The following is a 26404-nucleotide window of genomic DNA, read 5'->3' on the forward strand; positions in this document are numbered from 1 at the left end:
GTTAAAATAGGGAAAGAAAAAGTTAAAAATTACTAATAAAAGGTAAATGTCTTTGAGTCACCAGGGCCTGATGAAGTTCATCCTAGAATATTCGTGAAGCTGATAGAAGAGGTATCCGAGCCACTAGCTAAGATCTTTGAAAAGTAATGGAAGTTGGGAGAGATTCCAGGAGAACTGGAGAAGGGCAAATATAATGCCCATCTATAAAATGGGAAAGAAGAACAACCCATGATGTTACAGACCAGTCAGCCTAACTTCAGTACCAGGAAAGATGATGGAACAAATAATTAAGGAATCCATCTGCAACCATCTGAAAGATAATAAGGTGATAGAGAACAGTCAGCATGGATTTATTAAGAACAAATCATGTCAAACCAACCTGATAGCTTTTTTTGGCAGGAAGCAGTGGAGGTCGTATGTGTAGAATTTAATAAAGCATTTGATACAATATTCCACAGCCTTTTTATCAGTAAAGTACGTAAATGCAACCTAAATGGGAGTACTGTTAGGTGGGTGCATAATTGTTTGGATAAGCATTCACGGTGAGTAGTTATTAATGGTTCACAGTCAGGCTGGAAGGGAATAACAAGTAGGATTCCACTGGGTTCAGTTCTGGAACGAGTTCTGTTCAATATTTTCATCAGATATCTAGATAATGGCATAGAAAGTATGCTTATCAAGATTGCAGATGGTACCAAGCTGGAAAGGGTTGCAAGTGTTTTGGAGGATATGGTCAAAATTCAAAAAGATCTGGACAAACTGGGGAAATGGTCTGAGACGACAAAGGGATGAGGGATGAAGTTCAATAAAGATGAATGCAAAGTACTCCACTTACGGAGGACTAATCAGATTTTGACTTGCATGTTCATGCTCTGCCTTTTTGGTTGTTAGATTGACCTCAGCCATCCTGAAATGGTTTAAGAGGAAGTTTTGGAGGAACTGGAGGCATGTTCACATGTGTAACTTGAATCTTGGAGATCTCCTAGGATGAGATTTGTGACAATGATACATTATTATTTTTCCCTAGATCTTTGATGATGCGTACAAGTCCCAGCTCAGCTGTGTAGTAGTAGATGACATTGAAAGGCTTCTAGGTAAGTCATAGAATTTTGGTTTCACCTTGCAACAGCCCACCTAATGTTACAAAATAGAAGTGGACCCATAACTTTGTATAGAGTTTAATCTAAGTCTGATGATTCACAAGCCTGGAATTGATCCTCCATGTTGATGTGAACCTGTATCTTGTCTGAACTCCAGCAGTAATATTGTAGTCTTGTATCTCAGTGTTGGTTTCTTCTCGCTCTAAGGTATTTGAGTTGTTCATTGTGCTACAATCTTCATCTGCATCATTTTAAACTAAATAAGATTTATAGGCTTAACTAACAAGATAGAAAGGATCCTGATTCCTTAGTTCCTTGAACAATAATTTACATCTTTGTAAAATACTGCAGTAGAATCATAGAATCACGAAGTTATGGGTTGGAAGAGCCCTCAGGATGTCATCTAGTCCAACTGTAAATAAATCAGAACACCTCAGGAATGGATGATCGTAACTCAGCAAAACATTATGGTTCTTTCAGCAGTTTACAACTGAAGGTTGACTCAGTACAGTTTTGAAACTTGACTATGCAGAAGAAGAATGCTGCTTTTAACCAGCTTTTTTAAAATGAAACAAGCACAGAAATAGTTTACTCACCTGGTCAATTTTTTCATAATTTACATTTTGCACAGTATTATACTGTTGGTGTGTTTTTTGGTCTCCACTGCTACCTTGTTGTGCACTTCAGTTTTTAAATGATGTGTGTGATTGACAGGTCTGTTCATAATTCTGGTGTTCATAGATAAGGATCTACTCTAGCACTTGTCTGAATAACTGCAGAATTCTGATCTCCTAATATTTTACGCTTACCTGTTGCATCTGGGGCACACTGTGCAAGGGGCAAGGTGTCTACATTGTAAAAAGCAAGACAAGCTTACGAGAACAATAGAGTAAACACATAAGTCAAGCACTGTAGGTGCAGGAATATGGCTTTTGGGGGGAGTCGTCACCTCTGTTGCAAGCCTCATGCATTTAGTTGATTTTAAATGCCTGGAGTTTCTTTAGTATTTGTTTCAAAAATGGGTACACCCTCCACCCCCAATAAAAAAAAAAAAAAAAAAAGGATAGACAAACATATTCTCCTGGAAGTAGTAGACAGGCATCGAATATTAAAAAGTATGTATTAGTACACTTTTGTGGATACAGATTTAGTTCATCCAAGAAAAATGGTTTCTTCTCTATTTAAGCCACATGCCTTATGATGTCAGTCTGCTTATGAAATATTCAGAACTAGAATACCAGTTGTGTCCTTCAGTGAAAGGAAAGGATACTGTTCTGTAGGGAGGCTTCTAGAAAAGCCATACAGTGGACATTCACAAGTGACAAGGAAATGAAAATAGCGTGATCACTAAATTTGAAGTCCGTTGTGTCATTGTTACTACAAGGCTGTGTGAAACTTTGCCTTTTAAACAACTGCTTTCATTTGAGAAGCACAATGGAATATGAAAATTGAACCAGAAAAGTTTGATTCCTGCTGTACAACATGCTAAAATCTGGAAACGTGGGCATACTTATATTCAGAATTCCTAGAAATAATATTTTTTCCCCCCTTCCAGATTATGTTCCTATTGGACCACGATTCTCCAACTTGGTGTTGCAGGCCCTTCTTGTGTTGCTAAAAAAGGCACCTCCTCAGGTAAGAGAATGGGTATGGTAGGGATAAATTTTCATTGTCATTCTTAGAACTGGCCTGCAGTTAGAGTTCTTTGTAACATGCAAAGTCCTAAGGAAACAATTTATTGAAGTAACAGAATTACTGAGTGTATTGATAATGTGGACCATTCCAGTTTGTTACAGTATTTCTTGGGGTTTTCAAATATGGTTTTACATTGTTTGGAATTATTCTAAACTTTTTTCCTCACTTAGTTTTGTGCTCCATGCTTTATTAAAATTAGAAGCCATGGTTTCTTGCAATGCTATCTTTTAGTTTAATAGCTTTTAATATCTTTTCAGGATGCAGTAAATATTACAGCCTTCCTAGCTTAGTTGTGAAATTAACATAGTTTACCACCCCATCCCCCGCAAAAATCAGAAGAAAAGGTATATGCAGTTCATTTCTCAGAATAAGCCTAATGTGTTTCCACAGTAGCAAGAAACTTGAAATAATATTGATAAAGAACTCTTGAATGTAAGCCAGGTTCTGGGGCATTAGTGGTGTTCTTTAAAAACAAACACAAGACTGTTCTTGGAAGGATTCAGTGTGAGATATTGCCACTAAAGTTATGGTTGTGACGTTAGTGATGGAAGTGAACTCTTGTCTAGCCTTACTAAAAGGGTTACTTAGAAAAAGGAGCCTAATAAAATGCACCAGATTTGACTGTGTACCCACTGATCATTTCTTGCCCCTACTGGCATCTGATTACCCCTGCAGGGCTGTGTGTTATCTGGTGAGTTTGTGTTCTGTGACATTTCAGATGCCTTTGAGACTAGGTGGCTTAGTGAATATTGTAGAGAAACCCCACAGCAAGCATCTAGTTTTTTATATGCTCTTTGCGCTGTGGCTGTGAGTAGAGAATATTTCCATTAAGAAGGAACTGCATCTCACACCTGTAGTGGGACAGGAACAGGACAAGCAATTTTTGGAACAAGTGGATCCTGTCATCGCAAAGTTAGTGTTTCTGACCTGGCTTTTGATCGGAGGAGGCAGATGGGGTGAGAGAGTCGCAGGGTTTCATGTAGAGGTGGCCATTTGGAATGGGACCTACTGTAAGGAAATACTGTGTCATTCCCACAGTGAGTGGGTAGTCTGCCCTAGCAACCGATTTTGGTCATGATCTGACAGACACATGTGGGTGAGTCCCATTGCTGCTACTCACATGCATAAAATTGAGCAAACATGTAAGTCTCTGCTGGATTGACATCCTGGGCCAATTCATTCCTAATAAATATAACATGACCCTTATCAAGCATATCCTAAGCACTCTTGAGAGCTGTCACTGAATAGCAGAAAGACAACTGCCATCTCTCACATTGCTGTCAAACAGGCCTTCTAGCTAGCTTTATTTTTTTTGTCAACATGGCATGCAGCACGCACGGTGTCATTTGTTTGACAGAGCTCGTGTGTTATAGGAACCACAAAGGGATGACAAGACAGCTGAACACATATTCATGCTGCGAGTACCTAGTCACCATATCACTCACAGAATGGAGACTTAATCTGCAAACAGCTTCCCACAACCACCATGGGCAAAAGTAGTGTGTAAAGTGTGCATTTCTGGGGCACTGTATTATTGTGCATCAAGATGCATAGTTTTGTATTAAATTGGCTTAGGGAAGCTGCCTCCCAGATTCCCCCTCTCCTCATGGAGACTGTCTTTGTTTTTGCTCTTCCCATGCAGGACTAAAAATGCTAGTCAGATAGCAGTCCCTGGGAGCTTGGGGGATTTCTGGCTTGTTTGCTATTTTTTAAAAATTGCAAAAAAATCTGTAAGACTTTAACAGCCATAGACAGCCAATCTCAATTTGCTTTAAATTCCTTCTTGCACTCCATGATTCAGGGTTTCTTTGAGCAATGCTTAGAAAGTGGTATCTATTACCAGTTCAAGAAGACTGAGAAACATTGCATTTTGTTTAGCATCTTTTTAAACCCATTAAAAAGCTTTTCTAAAATGGATTGAAGAGAAGAAAATAAAACATGTTCTCTTGGGTCTTTATTTCAATTAGATTTCCCTGGGTTTTGCAGCAGAAGAGCTGGGGGTGGGCGAGAAATAGAAAGGTTGAAAAGGGCTGTCGCAGCAGGGAGCCACTCTGTAGAAAAAGGACTTCTCTGAGAACTAAGCAGCAGCAGCTCTGAAAACCTAAGAGGCTGCTTCATCTACATGCAGAGTGACACAAGGCATGGGGACGCTCACCAACTCCACAGAGATTTCACATGTGCTTCCCTGCTGGTTCCTGTGAAAAGCTAACAATCAACTCAGGGAGTGAATGGCCATTGCAGCATCCCCTAACTAAGCTGGACGCACAATTTGTACAGTGTTGTGAAATGTCCGTGAGATGCTCTTGGACACCCTTGTGAATGCCCTTCCTATGCTCCCACCTCCATTTCTGGGATTTGGCAGGCTTCTGCAGATTTGAGAAGGAGGAGGAGAATGTGCACCTTCTCTGGTACCGTTCCACATGCAGAATGATGATGTCCTAGCATTGAGGACATGTGGGGATGTGAAGTTTGAAAAATAGAACCAAATCTTGTTTTCCGTTATACTGATGTAAACTGGGAGTGACCTCATTTTAGCCAATAGTTATTCTGCATTTAAATCTATGGAACTGACAGCAGAATCTGGCCTGTTGTTTGGGAAAAGCCCTCTGTCCCATCACGTAAGGAGGGATTCCAGTCACCCAACATGACCATTAAAAATCTGTAAGAAACGAAGGACATGTGAATAATCCCTATCAGACATGGGCTAGTATAGCTTTATTCTCTCCCTCTGCTATCTGTCGTTGCCCAGCTGTAATGTAGCTGCAGCTTCTCAGTCAGGCCCTTACTGACTGAGTTAGCATGGAGTGATCAGATTAGCAGAATTTGTTAGTTGCTTGGAACCCAGTTTGGTCTCTTGGGGATCAGAATAATCTTATGTTTAGCAGAGTTTACATGGAATCCAAGCTGTTCATTGAAGTCATTTTGAATAGAGTGTTGAACGCTGAAAAAAATCTGTATTGTTTCAGAAGAGGGAAAAATAGCAGTTTAAAATAATTGGCACTTACAAAGCATGTGCTTTCATTCTTGGATCTCAAAGTATTTTTTAAATTTGGAAAAGTGGCATCTCCATTATACAGATCAAGCATCTAAGGCACAGACCGACTGAGACATGGCCATGGCCATTCAGTAGAACAGTGGCAGAGTAAATGTTTCAGGCTCCCAGCTTTGTAAATGATTATTTTGATGCAAAATCTTCCATCTCATACTGTTGCATGGGATGCACTGTCTTGGTGAAGCTGCCACGGCTCGACAGTGGAGACTAAATGTTTTAGGTGATTAACTTAAAACATCTTTTCTTTCAGGTTTTGAGCACTGGCACCTCCTTTTGACTTTCCAGGAGTTTGCCATTGCTCAAAACCTGGGGCAGCTGGTCCCTTAAAATTTCTCAGGTTAGGCATTGTAAATGGGACCATTTGTGAAAATGTTGGTCTTAAATTTTCTGTTTCAGCAGTTTCTACTCAGTTTGGAAATAATACTGACCTGCCATACTGGGGACAGGGGCTGTGTGGCTTCACATGCACAGTGCTGCAAGGGCGAGTTAAACTCTGGAGACAGATCATCTATGCACTGAAGTAAGAATGGCTGCTCTTGAGTTTTTTCTCTGGTCACTGTGTGAATCTGAGATTCTCTAAGTGAGCAATGTGTGCCTTTTGGGAGCTCAGTGTTCCCTGGGTGACTACAGCTATGTCTGTACTACATCCAGATCAGCACGCTGGTGATGAGTGCACTTTTGGGGACTGATTTAGTGGATCTAGTGAAGACCCACTAAATCGATGACAGAGTGCTCTCTGTTCAACCCTGGTACTCCTACTCTATGAGAAGAGTAAAGAAAGTCAGCTGGAGAGGGTCTCCTGTTGATTCAGTGCTGTGAAAACACCGCAATAATTTGAACTAAGCTATGTTGATTACAGCTATGTCACTTAGGTTGACTTACTCCTGTACTGAAGACAAGCCCTGTCACTCATTGGGAGCTGAGTGCTCAGCTCTTCTCAGGGCCTAACAATGGTGGACCTGACCTTTGACTTCTTGGTGACTGTTTAAAAGAGAGCTGGTAATCATAGAATCCTAGGGCTGGAAGGGACCTCGGAAGGTCATCAAGTCGAGCCCCTTGCCTGAAACAGGATCAGCCTTGTCTAAATAATCCCAGCCAGGACTTTGTCAAGCTGGGACTTTAAAACCTGTAGAGTAGTAGGCATCCTTCAGTCTGCACAGACTATGGATCGCGCCCTTTAAAGTTTCAATTTAAGACTTCATTTACAGCATCTATTGTGACTATAAAGACCCACACGAGAGTGACAGTCCTTGCTGCATCTCTTGCAGATGTAGTGGGTGTCTGGCAAGTCCTTATTGTGCTTCCTGTGTGCTCGCTTCTCCTCTGCTAGCTGTCTGATCTTCAACTCACCCTTCTGAAGGCCCTTGTGTAACCCCTGCCTCCATCTGCCGCCGTCGTCTGCTAGTTCTTCCCAGTTGTCCAGCTCGATGTCTACCTCTCTGAGGTCTCTCTTGCAGACATCTTTGTAATGCAACCGGGGGCGTCTGGGGGGTCTTTTGCCAGAGGCTAGCTCACCATACAGGATGTCTTTTGGAATCCTTCCATCGTTCATCCTGTGGACGTTGCCAAGCCAGCGGAGCCGACGCTGCCTGAGGAGGGTGTGCATGGTTGGGATTCCAGCTTGCTCGAGGACGGCTGTGTTGGTAACTCTGTCCTTCCGTGATATTCCAAGGATGCGCCTGAGGCAGCGCAAGTGGAAGACGTTCAGCCTCTTTTCCTGGCGGGCATACAGGGTCCAAGTCTCGCTGCCATAAAGGAGGGTGCTGAGGATGCAGGCTCTGTAGACTTGCATTTTGGTGTGAGTGTACAGCTTGTTGTTGTTCCACACTCTCTTGCTGAGTCTGGACAGAGTTGTGGCCACTTTTCCGATCCTCCTATTTAGCTCAGTGTCCAAGGACAGGGTGTCAGTGATGGTGGACCCGAGGTAAACGAACTTGTGGACAACCCCTAACGTATAGTTGTCAATGCTGATTGATGGGGATTCAGCAACATCTTGACCAAGTACATTTGTCATCTGTAGGCTGATGGTAAGCCCAAAGTCCTTGCACGCTTTGGAGAACCGATCCAGCAGTTTTTGAAGCTGGTCTTCTGTGTGAGACACTACAGCAGCATCGTCTGCGAACAGCATGTCCCTGATGAGGACTTCTTGCACCTTAGTCTTAGCTCTCAGCCTTGCAAGGTTAAACAGTTTCCCATCAGATCTCATGTGCAGCAAGATGCCCTCTGTTGAAGATCCAGAGGCATGCTTCAGGAGGAGCGCGAAGAAGATCCCGAACAGTGTCGGAGCAAGCACGCATCCTTGTTTGACGCTGCTCCTGATTCTGAAAGCATCCGATAATGCACCGTCATATTGGATGGTTCCTCTCATGTTTTCGTGGAATGACTGGATCATCTTGAGTAACCGTGGAGGACAGCCTATCTTGTGGAGCAGTTTGAACAGACCATCCCTGCTGACCAAGTCAAAAGCCTTGGTCAGGTCGATGAAGGCTATGTAGAGTGGCTTTCTCTGCTCCCTGCACTTCTCCTGCAGCTGCCTTAGAGAGAAGACCATGTCAACGGTAGACCTCTCCGCACGGAATCCGCACTGCGATTCGGGGTACACCCTCTCAGCAATCTTCTGGAGTCTGCCAAGGATGACGCGAGCGAACAGTTTACCAGTGACGCGTAGGAGGGAGATTCCACGGTAGTTGTTGCAGTCGCTTCTGTCTCCTTTGTTCTTATACAACGTTACAATGTTAGCGTCACACATATCCTGTGGAACCTCACCCTCTTTCCAGCACAGGCACAGCAGCTCATGCAGGGGTTCCAGGAGTGTGTCCGCGGCACATTTGATTACCTCTGGTAGTATACCATCCTGACCAGGGGCCTTTCCAGCTGCAATGCTGTCGATGGCTGTCTTCAGTTCATCCACAGTCGGTTCTTGATCCAGTTCGTCCATTACTGGTAGGAGCTCGACAGCATCGAGGGCTGCGTCAACCACCTGTGAACCCTGTAAAGATGGAGATTCCACCATCTCTCTAGGTAACACGTTCCAATGCTTCACTGCCCTCCTACTGAAACATTTTTCCTAATATACAGCCTACACCTCTCCTTCTGTAACTTCATTGCTTCTTATGCTGCCATCCATCACTACTGAGAATAGCCTCTTTCCATCCTCTTTAGAGCCCCCCTTCAGGAAGTTGAAGGCTGCTACCAAATCACCCCTCACTCTTTTCTGCAAACTAGTAACAGAGAGAAAGCCATGCTAGTCTATATACTATGAAAACCAAAAACAGTCCAGTAGCACTTTAAAGACTAACAAAATAATTTATTGGATGAGTCTTTAAAGTGCTACTGGGCTGCTTTTTTGTTTTCTGCAAACTTAAAGAAGCCCAAATCCCTCAGCCTCTCCTCTTAGGTGATGTGCTCCAAACCCCTAATAATCTTGGTTGCCCTTTGCTGGACCCTCTGCAGTGCATCCACCTCCTTTCTATACTGGGGGCCCAGAACTGCACACAGTACTGCAGATGTGGCCTCACCAGTGCTGAATAGAGGGGAAGAATAACTTTGCTAGATCTGCTGGAAATACTCTTCCTAATATACCCCAATATGCCATTATCCTTCTTGGGTATAAGGGCACACGGTTGACTCATATCCAGCCTCTCCTACACTGTAAACCCCAGGTCCTTTTCTTCTGCACTGCTACTTAGCCAGTCAGCCCCCAGCCTGTAACAATGCTTGGGATTCATCAGTCCCAAGTGCAGGATTCTGCACTTGTCCTTGTTGAACCTAATCACATTTCTTTTGGCCCAATCCTTCAATTTGTCTACGTCACTCTGGACCCTGTCCCTACCCTCTAACGATCTACCTGTCCCCCAACTTAGCGTCAGCTGCAAATTTGCTGAGGGTGCAACCCATTCCCTCACTGGGTCATTTATAAATATGTTGAACAATATGAGCCCTTGCAGTGGTCTGGGAGCTGACCTTGTCCATGAAGACGGGCAAAATAATATGGTGCAGTATAGAAACTAATGGAGAAATGTAAGCAGAGTTGTCTGACAGGGCTGAGCAAATGTTTACATCGGGCCCCACTTCTCATCCCTACAATGACCAGGCCACAGCAAACCTGTCTCATGTCATCCAAACGAATGGGAATTTTGGCTATGTTCATGTGGAAGAAACCCTAACCTTTTGGCATGTGTAAGAAGACAAGTATGTAGAATGTACAGACTCTATTGGTATCTAAATGTGAACACACACACATAAGAAAAGTAACATTTATCATTCTAGTGAGATGGGTGACCCTGAGAACTGGCAGCTGATCCTGCTGTGGCCCTCCTCCCGTCCATGAAATTTGTGCCCCTTACTTTGCTCATCCCTGGTCTATGGAGTTGCATGACTTATTTGGAAAATCCTTTGTGTAACTGGGTGGGACAATCCTCTGTGGCATCTCCTGCTGGTTATTCAAGGAATCAACTCTTCAGCCTCTGGAGCACCCTCTTCTGGCTGTATTCCACCACCCAGTTACTCAGTATCTGCGTCCCTCTCAGACCATGATCCCTTCCCTCAGGGTACTACCCTGCCACAGTGTACCCACTCTCTCCTCTCCACCCCTCCCAGGGAACCTTGCATCCCAATACCCACCTGGCTTCAGTGACCCACTGACAGTCATCATCTAGCCCTTTATCTCAGGGGTAGACTGCAGTCTGAAATGTCCACTCATCTTTGGCAAGCAGTTTTTGACCTGCTGCCTGCCGGCAGCCCTAGTTTCTGCAGGCCTAGTTTCAACCCCTTTAGCCTGGGAGCTTGCCTGGTGAGAGCTCCCCTGGCTCTGCCTGCCTTCCCCCAGCCCTGCATTGTGTTAGGAACCCCGCAGGGATTCTGTGGCAGCCAGGGGTCTCCTGCTCCTCAGCTGGAGCAAGAATCTTCTTTTCCCCACCTGTCAAGGGGCTCTCTATTTATACTGCCCCAGCTGGGCCCTAATTAGCTGCAGCCCTAATGGGCAGCTAATTGCCCCAGTCCTCTCCCAGAGCCAAGTTTAACTTTTTCTCCTCCTGAAGCAGGATAACCACCCTCCTACACTCGTGCAGCTATTTGGTTTGAATGAAAAACAAAACAAAGAGCAGCTACAGAACACTGAGGATGAGAGCACCAGGGAGGATTTGTCCTGAAGGTCTTTTCTTTCCCTATTACTAATCTAGTCTAGGGAGAGAGGGACAAGGTAGGGTGTGTGTGTGTGTGTGTGTGTGTGTGTGTGTAAGTAAAACTGGCTTTCTTCAAATTGCTTTTGTCAGAAATGCAAAACTGAAAAAACTTTCTCAAAAGTACCAGAGAGGAAGCCGTGTTAGTCTGTATCTTTGAGAACAACAAGAAGTCCTGTGACACCTTATAGACTAACAGATATTTTGAAGCGTAAGCATTCATGGCCAAAGACTCGCTTCATCAGATGTGTTCTCAACAGATTTTGGTCACCAAACTGATTCCCCACCCCCGCCATGAAAAGCTTCACATGTTTTCGAAATTCAGTGGAAGTGGAAAGTGGAAGATATTTTTTCATCAGCTCTACTCATCACATCCTTCTAGCCAGCTGAGGTAGATAGAAACTTCCACTAAACATTGACGCTCTCTAGTCCAGCATCTTTGGGACCTGCCCATTGCCAAACAAGAGAATTTCCTGGACCATGGGAGGTCAGTATCATCTAGCAGCATTACCAACAGATCCACTGCTTAATGAGCTCTTAGAAGACATTTAGGGGGTAAATTACAGCTAAATAACAGTACAGAACACTGAGAACCAGAACTAGTGGCTGTAAACAGACTTTTTGGGACTATGGGAAACTTGGCCATGCCCATGAAGAGTGGTTGCCCAGCTAACTAAAATCATGCCAGATTATGAATGCTGATGGACAAGAGTGTGCCAAGCTACAGAGGTTCAACCTGTGACTTCTGCACCCTGCTGCCTCTGATATTTGTAAAATGACTTAATTGTTTTCATGAGAGCTATATTTCTGTTCAGAATTTCTCTCCCGCAAGTCCATCAGGCACAGAGTTCGAATGGCAATGGTTTAAGAAAAGCAAGGAAAGTCACAGTTAGGGCTGAGATTCTTTACATAGCACAAATCTAAGGTTTTTCCTCAAGTGTTGCAAGTTTTGAACATTGGAAAGTTGTTGTGGCTGTGTACTGCTGGACTTTTTGAATGATTTATAGGGACACTTGCTGCTTTAACTCTAAAGTTGCCATCTTGGTACAGTGTTGGCCCTCCACATCATTTGAATATCCCTTTTTGTGGTTCATTGGGGTTTTTTAAAATGTTCTTTTTAGAATTAATGGTATCATATAGCTTCCAAGCCTTTGTTTAAAATCTGCTTTGTTAGGGAGGGTGAGACTCAAATGGGGTAAGGATTATTGGGCTAGTCTTGTCTTTTGTGTAGCAAAAGGCTTAGTGATTGCTTTAGTCTCTTTTATTCTTTACAGCCTATAAACAAATGCTTTAGATGAGGAATCAACACCTGACTGTTTGGCTTATCTTTCACACTTTGAATTTTTTCGCCTCTGTTGCTTTTTGCAAATAGGAGTGAGGGTTCATCTCACTTATTAACACCTCATTGGACATGTGTAATTTTTCAGTCCTCGTGTGAAAGACCTGCTGAGCTAATAATCTGATCTGTTTGTTTAAATTTAAGAAACACCTCTCTATGAGCTTTCTAGCAAAATAATACGATAAATAAAAGACTGTGACTAACAATAGAGCGTGCCAAGATTGTAGTGTTTTTTTTGCCAGTGTAGGCAAGTTTGAGGGAGCAGTAACAGAAGAGTGTACAGGTCAAACCTCTGTAATCTGGAACTCTCTCATCTGGCACCATCTGTAATCCAGAAAGATTTTACTTAGCTGGATGACCACTTATCATGGGTGTGGCTGTGTCCCCCGTGGTCCCATAAACTTAGTTTACAGCCACCAGTTCTGGCTCTCAGTCTTCTGTGCTGTTATTTAGCTGTAATTTACCCCTAAATGTCTCCTGAGCGCCCAGTAAGTAGTGAAGTGTTTGGTAATATGTTAGAAAGTACTGACCTCCTGTAGTCCAGCAAATTCTCTCATCTGGCTCTGATCAGTTCCCGAGAGGTTTAACTTGTGTAGTGCTTTTTTTCATATGTCAGACATGTTGTTATTGCGTACTGTTCCCAGCAACATCAAAGGGCATGTTTCCAGACTGTGACTTCACTAGTTAAGGTATGTCTGCACTTGGGAATAAAGTTGAATCTTTTAAAGTCAAATTTTGAACACTAGATTTCATCAAGTCGAGGTTGATTGTTCTGACCAGCTCAGAAAGTCAGTTTAGTGTGTCCCCACATGACTGCCTGAATCTGACTGTGGTAGCAGTGCATTATGAGCACCTATACCATAGTTCCTGCAGCCTCATTGTATTGAGGGATTTTGTGATAGTGTCTCTGGGGAAAAATTCACCACACATGGTTCTGGGTTTCTGATGTCATCAGCCCAGAATGCATTTTCCTGCCCTTCCCTTTCTGCCTGGAAAAAAAAAAAGCATTTTTGTGCAGTTTTCATCTTGACTGCCAGCCACCGTTACAGACACTCATGAGGATCCTGATATGCTTCGAAGTTTGATGCAGCGTGTTTAGGCTCAGTTCTTACACTGTGTTGCAGTATCTTCTGAACATAACATCCATGCGGTATGAGCTCATTGGTTCCGGGGGCATTGACAGACATGAATCTCTGGAGAGAAGAACCATGGAGTTTCTGGCAGCACTGGAGTCACTGTACAGTGTGGAGCTCAATTTCTGGAGCTGCAAAACCAGCACAGACTGGTGGGACCATGTTGTTTTGCAGTCATGGGACAAACAGCAGTTGCTGTGAATCTTCTGCATGCATAAGGCCACTTTCAAGGACCTTTGTGAACTGCTGTCTCCCATCCTGAAGCACAGCAATACCGGAATGAGACCTGCCTTGACAGTTGAGAAGTGTGTGGCAATTGCTCTTTGAAGGGTCCAGTCGCCCAGCAGCCCTGCAGGGGGAGGGAAGGTGGGCAGGTGCTGCTGCATGTGCGATCACCTGCCACCGTCCTGGGAAGTGGGGGTTGCCTGGAGAGCTTGCTGCTTAAAGCAGTGCCTGGATTTTAAAGCGGCCACACCAGGAGATGCATAAGTTTTGCTCTGCACTGGGTAGATCCCAGGCACAAAATCATCAGAGACTCACGAAACTTCCCATGCCAAACAAGACATCAGCCTCCTCACACTAACAAAAAGGGATAAAGAAAGATTGCTCGTTCTGTCTAGGTACCATGTTGGAAAATTTGCAAGAATGCTCTGTGGGGCCATGCTTCTAGATCACTTACTGGTAGATTGGTGCAGTAAAGAGTCTTACTGTGGAAGCAGGAACAAGTGAGGTCTCCCCAGAAATCCCGTGAGGAGAATCCACAAGTGCCTGTCTAAGACTTTCAGCTTTTTGTGCAAACAGAACAAAATATCCCCAGTCATACTAACAAGTTCTAAGGGAAAGTGGCATAGACCTCCTACCCCATAGACCTCCTACCCCATGATTGCGAAATACTATTATCAGTAGAAAAAAAAGAATACTTATCGGAAGTGCCCTCTCCAGGATCTGGGTTGGCTCTGGAGCCACCTCCTGAATTAAGATCCACTGGCTCCAGTTCAATAAACAGCTCCTGGCTTTCAGCGTCTAATTCTGTGCTGGAATGAACTCCGTGAACATGAGTGATGCGAATTTGAGGGGAAGAGGTTACATCTGCCCCCAGAATAGCGTGAACCTAGTTGTGGTATGAGCATTTCTGGGGAGATGACCCAGACTGCCCTTTCTGTGTTGCATTTCTGGTAGCTCTGTCTCAGCTCCTTGATCTTCATGCTGTACTGCTGAGTGTCCCAGCTACACCCTTTCTCCATCATGCCTTGCAAAACTCTTGCATAAATATCAGCATTCCTTTTGCTGGATTTGAGCTGGATTACAACAGCTTCTTTGTGTCTCTCCCTTAACCCCCTGAAACGAGAGCTTAGATCTCCTGATGGCTCCATGCTGGGACCATTTTGTGATCCTGCGGAGTCATGGCTACAAGCTGTGCTTGGTGTGATGCAGACACACCTGCTCGCTGTGCTGGCCAGAGAGGAAAGGACATGTAACAAAAATTCCCTGGTTGATGACCACTGGTTCCTGTTGTCTACTTCCAGCTCACCTGGAGAGCAGCGAAGTGGAGTGATGACTGGAAAGTAAAAGTTACTGGTGTCCCTCTGGAAAACTAATTGAGAAGAAGTACACATGTCACATCTAGATTGTACTCAAGTATCCAGAAGTGAAAGCAGCTGCATTTTTGGGTACTTTTTCCACCTCTGCCCTTGTACCAGGGACCACAGGAGCTCTGTTTCCTGCCTCATTAGCTGCGACATCTCCCTCTGGGTCTCCAGTTCATGCTCTTTCCTGATGATCCACATTCCTTTCTTCTTGATCAGCTCACCTCTCCTCCAGTGTGGGTCTCTGCTATGCATTTAACTGTGCCCTGTCCCTGCAGGCAGCTTCCATGTGCTCTGTGAACATATCTTCCTGCATTCATACCGGTCTAACAGGTGTAGCGGAGGGGGGTTGTGGGGAGAGCAGTACTCAGAGCCTGCTGTTAAGCTCATGGGTGAAGGTCATTAAGGAGATAAATTTAAGAATACACAAAAAGGAATCTTATGAATAAACCTGTGTGAAAGACAATAGGCACATATTCTCTGCAAGGACAGATGTTGGCTTTTAAGCATCCTGTGTGCAGCGGGTACTACACAGAGATCTTAAGGGACAAGGTTTAGTTCCAGCCATGGTAAGGCGCAGGTTGGGGCATCCTTTCAAACCTGTGATTGCAAAAGCAGCTTCTGAAACTGTGCATGCTGCAAGTGAGTGGAGGGGGTGGTCTAGGGGATATGGTAATGGTAGTCACCACATGTGTGTGGGTCTCCCAGTCACCATGTGGTTCCCCTCTCACCCTCCTTAGCATTCCCCTTTTGGAAGAGGGGCACTAGTGTAGACACAGCCTCCATGTATCCAGTCCATACTTCCTTAATTTATGTGCATGAATATTGTGGGAGACTATCAAAAGCTTTGCTGAAGTCAAGGTATATCACATCTATTGACTTCCCCATGTCCACAGAGCCAGTTACCTCATCATAGAAGCTAATCAGACTGGTCAGGCACAACTTGCCCTTGGTGAATCCATGTTGACTACTCAATCACTTTCCCCTCTTCCAAGTGCTCGAAAATGGATTCCTTGAGGATCCCCTCCATGATTTTTCTGGGGACTGAGGTGAGGCTGGCGGGTCTATAGTTCCCTGGATTGTCATCCTTTCCTTTTTTAAAGATGGGCGCTACATTTGCCTTTTTCCAGTCATCTGGGATCTCTCCTGGTCTCCATGAGTTTTCAGAGTTAATAGCCAAAGGCTCTACAAGGATATCTGCTAATTCCCTCAGCCCCCTTGGATGCATTATATCCGGCCCATGGATTTGTGTACCACTAGCTTTTCTAAATAGCTCTTAACTTGTTATTTCCCCACTGAGGGCTGCCCACCTCCTTCCCATACTGCATTACCTAGTGCTGTAGTCAGGGAGCTGACCTTGTCCGTGAAGACTGAGGCCAAAAAAAGCATTGAGTACTTCAGCCTTTGCCACATCTATCACCAGGTTACCCCCCTCATCCAATAACGGTCCCACACCCTCCCTGATAACCCTCTTATTAACATACCTATAGAAGTCTTTCTTGTTACCCTTTACATGTCTTGCTAGCTGCAATTCCAATTGTGTTTTCACTTTCCTGATTAACCTGCAGCCTTCTCCAGCCATATATTTGTATTCCTCTTTAGTCATCTGCCCAAGTTTCCACTTCTTATATGCATCCCTTTTTGCATTTAAGCTCGCCAAGGATTTCCCTTGTAAGTCAAGTTGGCTGCCTACCATATTTGCTTTTCTTATTTCGTCATCATCATTGATAACCGTGGGCTCAGCGCCCATTGATGTCTCATGCCTCTCACTGTTTCCTGCCATATTCCCCAATCCGGTGCAGAGTGGCTTAGTTTCTGTAGACTAGCTCCACACCAATATACTATATCATCTATCCATTCTCTGTGGAGTCAGCCTGTCCTATTCGAACCATCCATTATGCCAAATACTAGGTCTTGATTTTTTTGTTCATCGTTCATTCTGCAGATATGCCCAAATAGTTGTAGCTTCTGTTTTAACGCCTTCTGCAGCAGGTTCTCTTCCAGCTGTATCTTTCTATGCAGTTCCTCATTGGTGACCTTCTGCATCTATCCTATTCTCAGAATCTTTCTAGAACAACTCCTTTCCAATGACAATATTCTTCTTTTCGAATCTTTCATTATCACTCATGTCTCACTTCCGTACAGCATGCTGCTGAATACACACGTTTTCAAGACTCTCAGCTTCGTTCTTAAACTAATTGCTTTGCTTTTCCAGAGCTTATCCATCGCCTTCAAACTCGCTCTTGCTTTTGCTATTCTAGTCGATTTTTCCTTCTTACAGTTTAGATCATATGTTATGTTGCTCCCCAGATATGTAAACTTCTCTACATTCTCTAGTTCAATACCATCGACGCTGATCTTCCTTCCCATTTCCTTTTCCCCAAATACCACTGTTTTTGTTTTATCGATGTTCATAATCAGTCTGTACCGCTTCCCTTCTTCGTTTAGCACCTGCACCGTTTTCACTAGCTTCTCCTCATCTTCCTCAATGATAACTATATCATCTGCGAACCTCAAGTTGTTAATCCTTTGCCCATGCACAAATATCCCTTCTATCTCTTCCTTGATCTTGTCCATCGTGCTCTCCAGATGTGCGATGAAGATACTTGGAGATATTGGATCTCCTTGTTTCATACCTCTACTTGTTTTAAACCAACTTCCCAACGCCCTGCATGCTCTCACCACTGCCTCCACATCGTCATTGGTATCCTTCAACAACCGTATCAGTCTGCTATCCACTCTATATGACTCCAACACTGCCCAAGTCGCTTTCTGATCTATGCTATCAAGTGCCTTTTGAAAATTGACGAAGCAAGTGTATACGTTCTTGTTCTTTCGTCAACCTTTCTCCACTATCAGTCTTAGTACCAATATCTGCTGCATGGTACTTCTATGTTTTCTGAACCCCGCTTGCTCATCTGCTATTATGTTCTTCTATCTGCAGTCTTAATCTCTCCATCTATCATCATCAACACCTTGCCCAGATGGCTCGTTAGGGTAATTGTTCTGTAGTTCTTGCACTCCAATGTATTTCCTTTCTTGGGTATTGTCACTAGCACAGATCTTGTCCATTCCTTTGGCACCTTCCCCTCTTTCCGTGCTGTATTACATAATTGCTGTATTTCCTGAATCATGCTTTCTCTGCCATATTTGATCTCATTTCCAGGGCTCTTGTTGTTCTTTAGTAGTTTCACTGCTTTTCCTACTTCCTCCTTCGAAATATCGGTCTCACTCTCGATGCTCAGTTGGAGATACCTCTTTCAGTTCTTCAATCAGTCTCTCTGAGATGCTTGGGTCCAACGGTGCTTTGTATAGATTGGTGCATTATCTCATCCATCGCAGCACAGTCTTCTCCCTGTTCACGAGCGCTGCTTCATTCTCATCTTTGATCGCCCTCTGCTTCGACTGCCATTTCCTGTTAATATTCCTAGTGGTCTTATACACCTCCCTCGTCTTACATTCACCGTAATACCTCTCAATATCTTCACATTTGTCCTCTAACCATTTCTCCTTATCCTTTCTGGCTGCTTTCCTTACCTCATTGAATTTCACCCTGTATTGCCGTTCTGCCAGCTCAGAAACATCTCTTCTGATCTTCAATGCTCTTTTCTTTTGAACCAACTTCAGTGTCTTCTGAGCAATCCACTTGTTGTTGATCTTCTCTTCTTCTGGAACAGTCTGCTCAATTGCCTCTTCTATAGCGATGGCTATCCCTGTGACTCTCTTAGCTTGGTCTTTCTCTGTGGTGATATTCTTAATCTTCTGTCCGAGGGCTGTTCTGTATGCATTCCCTGTTTCTTCCTCACATAGCCTCACCATGTCTCTTCTTTTGTTAAACTGTGTCTTACACTTTCTTTTGAGTTTATCTTGATGTTTGCAATCACTCTTCTTTTCTTAAACTGTCTCTTACACTTTCGAGTTTTATCTTGATGTTTGCGATCACTAGACTGTGGTCCAAGTCTCTATCCGCTCCTTGGAAAGTTTGACACAGCTGCACTGATGTTATTCATTTTCTTATCAAAATCATATCTATTATGTTCTTGGACTTTCCATCATTCAATCACCATGTCCACTTCCTACAATCCTTTTTGGAATTTCATGTTGCAGATCACCATCTCATGCTCTGTAGCAAGCTCTAGTAGTTTCTCACCTCATTCGTTTCTTTCTCCATATCCAAACCTTCCCATGACTCTCTCCCAACCTTCATTATCTGTTCCAACCTTTGCATTCCAATCTCCTCCGATGATCAACACATCGTTCTTCAGTATCTCCTCCACCATCTTTGTCAAGTCTTTATAGAATAGCCCAATCTCTTCCTCCGTACTGTCCGACATGGGTGCATACACCTGAATGACTGAGATGTTGAACATTTTTTCTTTGAATCTTGCTACCATCATTCTTGGCTTTACCAGTTTGTATCCTAATAATGCTCTTCTAACTGTTTTGCTAAGAAGGAATCCAAATCCTGCTTCATGCTTCGTTTCATTTCCTGACCAAATGACTTCGTAACCGCATATCTTTTCTGATGCCATCCAACGCATCTCTGCCAATCCAAGTATATCTCATCGGTATCTCTCCATCTCTTTCCGAAGCAGCTGTAATTTTCCAATTGCCCACAGTGTTCGGATGTTTCATGTTCCAACGGATAGCGTATTTGTTAGTTGTAATTTTCTTTCGGTAGCCAGCTTATCGAGCCAACGCCAATCGCTCGATTGGTATCGTGGACCTTGTTTATCTGGGTGATGTCTGAGACGGCATCTTTTGTCATTTAGTTGTACTGGCATCAGATTTCATTCGCATTGTTGTTTGACGCATCGACACTCATCTGACCAACCCTCCTCCTTCATCGAGGCTTGGGACTGGCGTGGAGCTTATAGAGGCTTCATGGGGATAATTTGTTCCTGTGCCTTCTACAAGACCTCTTTAAAATACTGCTAGTTCTCCTGAACTTCTTTCCCCATCATATTAACTTCCCAGGGGTCCTGCCCATCAGTTCTCTTAGGGAGTTGAAGTCTGCTCTTCTGAAATCATATGCCTAAAACTTTTAGTAAAACCTTTTGGACTTTTCTCTCATCCCATTCACTTTGGTTGGTTGCTGTTGCTTCTTTCCAAGTGAGTCTGTTTTGTCTTTCTCTCTGTGTGCACTATAGTGCGCTAGTGTGTGTGTGTGTGTGTGTGTGTGTGTGTTTCTGGGTTGAGAAGGAGAACGCGCTGGGAGACAGGGTGGGGTCTAAATTGTGATAATGGAAAATCTTTAGAAGAAGCAGACAATAAAACAAGGCTTTTGAGGCTGTAAAAGTGAGAATGAAGTTGACCTGACGTGAATCTCTCTTGTTTTTTCTGGTTTGCCTGTTGCTGTTTGTCTGGGCTCTCTAAGAACTCTGGCTATTGAACTAGAGGACCTGACAATGTCTGTTTCATAGCTAAGGGTTCTTTTAAGAGCTCATGGGAATAAGGGGACTTCGAAGTAGGCGGCATCCTTTCGAAAAGGAGCCCCGTCTGGACGCGCCACACGGCGGCAAGGCGCGTCAATTTCGAAGCACCTCGGCCGCCCGCATGCTAATGAAGCGCTGAATATGCATTTTAGCGCTTCATTAGTAAACTTCGAAATGGCCATTTGCGTGGCCATTTCGAAGTTTGGGGCACGTGTAGACGTAGCCATAGAGACATAAAATAACCTTCCTCTCCTGCTTGAGATTTTTCATTACGCATCCCAGGACTGTGTTAACTCTTTTGGCCACAGAGAGTATCTCACAGGAACAAAAAACCTGTGACTGTCCTGGGTCACCTGATTCAGTTTCAAGGTATGGGGCTGAAAAGTTGCTGTGTAGATGTTCAGGCTTCATTTGGAGCCCAAGGTAAGTGTTGGAGGGTCCCAGAGCTTGGACTCCTGCCCAAGCCCGAACATCTTTAACCTGAGAGCCTGAACGCCATGTGTCTGAGCCAGTTCACCTGAGCGAGCCACAGTCATGCTCTGTAGCCATAACTGGGGCACACAGGGAGCTCATGTTCAGCTGATTATCCACCACAGCACCCCCCCACCACAATCTTCTTCCTTCTCAGCATGTGCACCCAGTCATGTGAACTTGGGAGCTGCTGGTAGTGAGAGTGCATAAATATGGGCTGGAAGCCTCCTGTGTGTTAAACACTGGCAGTTAACAGTGTTCTCTTTCCTTTAGTCAGGAGTTCAGGGATGCTGTGTCCTGGGGTAGAAAGGGAGCCTTCTGACACAGCAATAGGAGCTGTGTATGCAGAGTGAGGTGGTGCCTGGCTGAGCCAGGCTGGCTGCTCTCCGCTACTCAGATGGTTCTCTTCAGAATTTAAGCTTTTTAGTTGACTTAAAGATGATAACTGCATTTTTGTCTTTCCTGACTGTGGGAAATGCAACTGCCGGATGTAATCCAATGGCGTTCTATCTAAAGAGCCTTGTCTCCAGCAGTGTTAATGTGGGAGAATGGGAAAAGGAGCTCTCTATATGAGGCCTGGGCAACTCCTGACTGTTTTACATGGACTTGGGGTAAAAATGCTGAAAGTGGTTGGAACTTTGCATTCTAGGGTTCCCAGCAGTCATCACTGCTGCAGCATCTTCAGTAGAAACTATAGCTCTGATTGGGTGTTAGTGCCCTAGTTCAGCTTCGTGATGTGAACTCTGAGTTCTTATGATGTTCATGTGTCACTAATGGTCATTTTAACAGAGAAGTTCTGATAGACAGCCTTTATGGATGGGGCTTAACAAACTTTAGGGGTCTCTTGATTCTGACATGCAGGAAGGATTCTGATTTCCTAAGCCTTATACTTAGACGTTGTCTTGTTACAGATTTATGCTGATGATTACCAGTATTTTAGATGTGGTATCTCTCATCTTTCAATCTCTTAGAGATATGTTGAAGGTGTTAAGGAGTATTTTTCACCATCCCCCTAACACAGTCTTCCCAAGCGTGGTGCTGGTACTTTCCTTTTTTCTTTCTTGACCTTTATTCAATTATTTTCACGGGCAGGGACGCAAGCTTTTAATCATTGGAACCACCAGCCGTAAAGATGTTCTGCAGGAAATGGAAATGCTTGATGCTTTCAGCACCACAATTCACGTACCCAATATTGCAACAGGAGAGCAGCTGATGGAAGCCTTGGAGGTAAGGAGAACACCCTGCATTTTGAGACAACTGAGACACCACCTGAGTGACTTTTAGTATGAATAATATCCCACACAATGGAAAGCTTAGTGGAATCAAAAGATGCCCTTGGGGAAAGTGCAATGCTCATTTTGAAACATTAACCTATACTTCTCTCTATTGGCCCAACACCTGTCATCAGGTGTCACTGAATGTAATATTCTCTTGAGTAAAGAAAGTTGGAGCAAGAGGGAGGCAGATACAGGGAGAGAAAAAGTATGAGAGGAAGTGACTTTGTTTCTCTGCTGTCTGGAAACAGTTCAGAGGGCATATGAGAGAACTAGCAAGTTGTCCTCCAAAACACTTGAAAGTTGAATTCATGGGGCCCAATCCCGTAAGGCACTGAATTCTCAGTGAATCGACTAACGGGGGCTAGGGAAGTTCAACATGTCAAGAGGTGCTTGACTGTCTTTAGGATCAAGGCCATGGGCAGTTTCTTCTCCTCACAATAGTCTGGCGTTTGTAGCAGATAATGTAAATGCTTATCAGACTATCAGTATCGCTTTGCAATATGGTATTCCACAGAAGTAAATAAAATACCATTATCATCATCATGAGGAAGGGTAGTTGGGGTCTGGTAATTTTTCCAACAGTTTTTCAAGGTTGCTTTAACACGCATCGCTATGGTTCTTATCAACTGTCCTATCTGGGGGTGATTAGCCGAGAATATAAGATTCTGAAAGTAAATCAGTGACAGGTTGGTGAAATTGGGTGTGATAGCTGTGCCATAAAGGTATCCTGGTATGACTGTCCCTGTAGCACCTCCAGGCAATTACTCTTAATTGTTTCCAGGACTAAGCTAAGGATTGTTTTCCAGTTCTGCACTCAGCATTGTGGCCGGCACACTTGCCCTTCTAATGTTGCTGGCTGTCTTGTGGGTTTCTTTCCAGCTTCTTGGTAACTTCAAGGATAAAGAGCGCAGCACCATTGCACAGCACGTGAAAGGGAAGAAAGTGTGGATTGGAATCAAAAAGCTGCTGATGTTGATTGAGATGTCTTTACAAGTAAGGCCTTTTGCTTCACGAGTGTTTGAGAGAAACTAGTACATGCTTGGAAGTACTTTCGGGCCATAAAAGATTAGTTTTTCCTTACGTTTGATATGTGGGGAGCCCTGTATCATGGCTGTTGTGTTATGAACATGCTACATTTCTAAAAAGGCAGCTGCTGCTTGCAGATTCTGCTACAGCAGTTTTCAGCTTTAGTCAGGTGAAAGAGCACCATGTCTCAGTCCACTCAGATGTCCTGGAGTAGCCTGTTAGCTACATCAAGTTAGTCTTCAGAGGAGAGTGTCAGCAACCCAGAGAATCTGGGTTGACTTGCTTTCTCATCACAAGTAATGTGTTTGCAGATAGCGATCACTGAGAATTTTTTTTATGAAAAGTTTCCTGTGCAGGTGTATCATTTCTTTTCCTGAAAGCAGATAAATCTGTCAAGCTGTTCAGCTGCTCTCCTCATTTTCCATTTTCAGCACTTTAAAGAAAAGAATTGCCTAGGGTAGAAATATGTAGCTCTTAACCCCTCACCCTTGCATCTTCTGTGCCTGCAAGCTAGCCATCACCACATACTCCACTGTGTATCTGAGTAGAGCGTGTCTGTGTAGCCTTTGGCTGACATTTCAGAGCCATTTGAACCCTTCCCTCCCATTCCTCCTCTGTCTCCCTTCATTAAAGGGATTGCAGCTGAATGTTTTGTCTTTAGATCTTCCTACGAGACGCTGAGCATAAGTGAAGAAACATCTATTGTAGCAGCATATAAGTCTTGTATCCTCTCTGTTCACTCTTCACAATTCTGTTAAAACTTGCACAGTTCTGAGGATCTGCTCTAACTAGATGTCACCTCAGGGAATAGTCATTCATCTAGATTACTTTTTCCTCTTCCCTTGATTTTTAATTCCATACCTACAGGCAAGTCAGTAAGCTATTGCTCACACATTAAATGTGTTTAATGGGCTCAGACCTGCAAGGATAAGTTACAGCCAATCTTCCTTAGAATCTCACAGTTGATGCCTCTGTAACCTTTCTCTGAGACAGGTAAATGACTTTGGTTAGATTGTTACCTTGAGCATTGGTGCTTTTAAAACTCCAGAATTAAAAATGTGCAGAGTATGGGCAGCTCTGAAATGAGGGAGTGGGAATCAAATTGCACCTGCTTTTCCCACTGCTGCACACCACTGTTCTGAATGGTGTTGCTAGAGGGTAGGGTGCTTTCGCCCTTCGGTTGACAGGCCACTGTCCTGGAATGCTTCAGAAGAATGTTGTTGCTTACAGTCCAAGTGCAAGTTCAGGCATTTAAAGTGATATTTTAAGAAGGTGGTCATTTCACAGATGATTTGAACACCTGAGGGAAAGCAGGCAGCATTTTAACTTAGGTTAAAGTCATTTTGAATATGTTAAATAGGTGGATAAGTAGAGCAAATTGCTGCTTCTGGAGATGTTGGGTGTGCACTGGGTTGGTAGCAATGTGACCCGTAGCTTTTAATTTATTAAAGTAATTTTAATTCTGCATAGCTCTTTTATGCTTAGTCTCCCACACACTTGATAAGTGCTTTGCAAAAAGCCATAGCTTCCCACACAGGTCTCAGATGTCCTTGGTGGCATAGATGCTAGATACATTTTCACAACTGATAAGCAAACATTCATGTTTAGAGATCTTAAGGGACCATAATGCGGGTCTGACTCAGCTTCCTCCATAGCCAAAGTTGTGGAATGTCACTAAGGGAAGAGACTTGTCAAGCCCACAGAGGCCTTTTGGGTGAGCTAGGGTCAGTCTTCTTGACAGGCATCTAATCCTCACTTAGACTCCCAGGGACGAATCCACCACAGGCATAGGTATTTTGTTCCTGTTTAAAACATGCACTTAGTTTTGCTTTCTTTGCGATAGGTTTGTATTGTTGATTCATGCTAATGACATGATCCACCCCAACCTTGTTGCTGCCACGCCAATCACTCCTCCACCCCCATTCCGTATTTTGTGTGTTGGATTTATCTTTCTTAAGTGTAGTAACTTACATTTGCCTTTGTTGAATTTAATTCTCGTCTGTAGGCCAGTTCCCCCAATTTACTAAGATCCCTTTGAATTTTCGTTCTGTCCTCCAAAGTGTTTGCACACATCTGTGTGCCTCCAGCTTCGTGTCATCTTCACACTTGACCACTATGGTCTCTATGCCAACGGGCACATCATTATACGGATGTGAAACAATACTGGACGCAGAACAGATCCCTGTGGAGCCCACTTGAGCTCCGTCCCGCCAGTCAGACATTATTCCATTTGCAGTTGCTCTGTTTGGGGTGGTTTAACCGGATGTGTATCCACTCTATGGCAGTTCTACTGAGCCCACATTTCTTCAGCTTATTTATGAGACTATTGTAAATGGGACAGTGTGAGAAGCCTTGCTGAAGTCCAGGTATATTATGTCCACTACATTCCCTGAGCCATCACGTCAGTTACCCTGCCAAATGAAGAGATGAGTCTGGTTTGCTGGCTGCTAATGGCCACTCTTTCATCTTTGTTTTGTGTTTAGATGGATCCTGAGTATCGTGTGAGAAAGTTCTTGGCTCTGCTAAAAGAAGAAGGGGCGTAAGTATGGTAATATTTTAAGGGCTGATCCAAGACCCAGTTCTGCTCTCAGATGCAGGGTGCTGTCCTCACTCTCTTTCTCCATGTGTCCCCTCTCGCCGGGCATGCACAATGTCAGAGTACCTGAAAGCAGTATTGGGGTCTTGGGGTTTGAGCTTTCACATTCCATTTTGAATTCTAGTGTCGTTCTGTCCCTCAATGACTCTCCAAAGCTGTTAGGGCCCCAAAATAGCTTTAACTTCATGGCCTTTCTTGAATGTCTTGCTGTAGGCTTTAAAATTGTGCCTGATGGATCTGCTGTCTCTGACTAGACTAAAGGAGGAGTGGCGCCACTGTAGGTAATGGAGCTGTGACATCAAGACTGGGCCATTTGCCCGTAGGCTCTGTTTGCTTTTCTGTTTGTTCTGCTTGCGCAGGGCCCAGTCCTGCACCTGTTGGAGTAACTGGACCTAGAGTGAGGCCCACAGTGGCAGCATTAGCTCACAGAAACCATCTCTACAATGCATGCACTATCATCTCTGGGGTGGGAGGTTGCAGTTTGCAGGTGTGTCTGTCTTAGAGAGACACGCTT

The 26404-nt window shown here is 44.0% G+C and overlaps 1 protein-coding gene across 2 annotated transcripts in view; it reads left to right on the plus strand.

The window, feature by feature from the left end:
- NSF (N-ethylmaleimide sensitive factor, vesicle fusing ATPase) overlaps positions 1–26404 on the plus strand; it is a 201524-nt gene that overhangs the window by 173409 nt on the left and 1711 nt on the right. For both annotated transcript variants that reach the window (XM_074978745.1, XM_074978746.1), the window contains exons 16-20: positions 1028–1094; positions 2656–2735; positions 22084–22218; positions 23148–23261; positions 25778–25833. In XM_074978745.1, the coding sequence (XP_074834846.1) occupies positions 1028–1094; positions 2656–2735; positions 22084–22218; positions 23148–23261; positions 25778–25833 (452 nt within the window). The remainder of the gene's footprint in view (positions 1–1027; positions 1095–2655; positions 2736–22083; positions 22219–23147; positions 23262–25777; positions 25834–26404) is intronic.

Source organism: Carettochelys insculpta, chromosome 28 (assembly GCF_033958435.1).
Source record: "Carettochelys insculpta isolate YL-2023 chromosome 28, ASM3395843v1, whole genome shotgun sequence".
Lineage (NCBI taxonomy): Eukaryota > Metazoa > Chordata > Testudines > Carettochelyidae > Carettochelys > Carettochelys insculpta.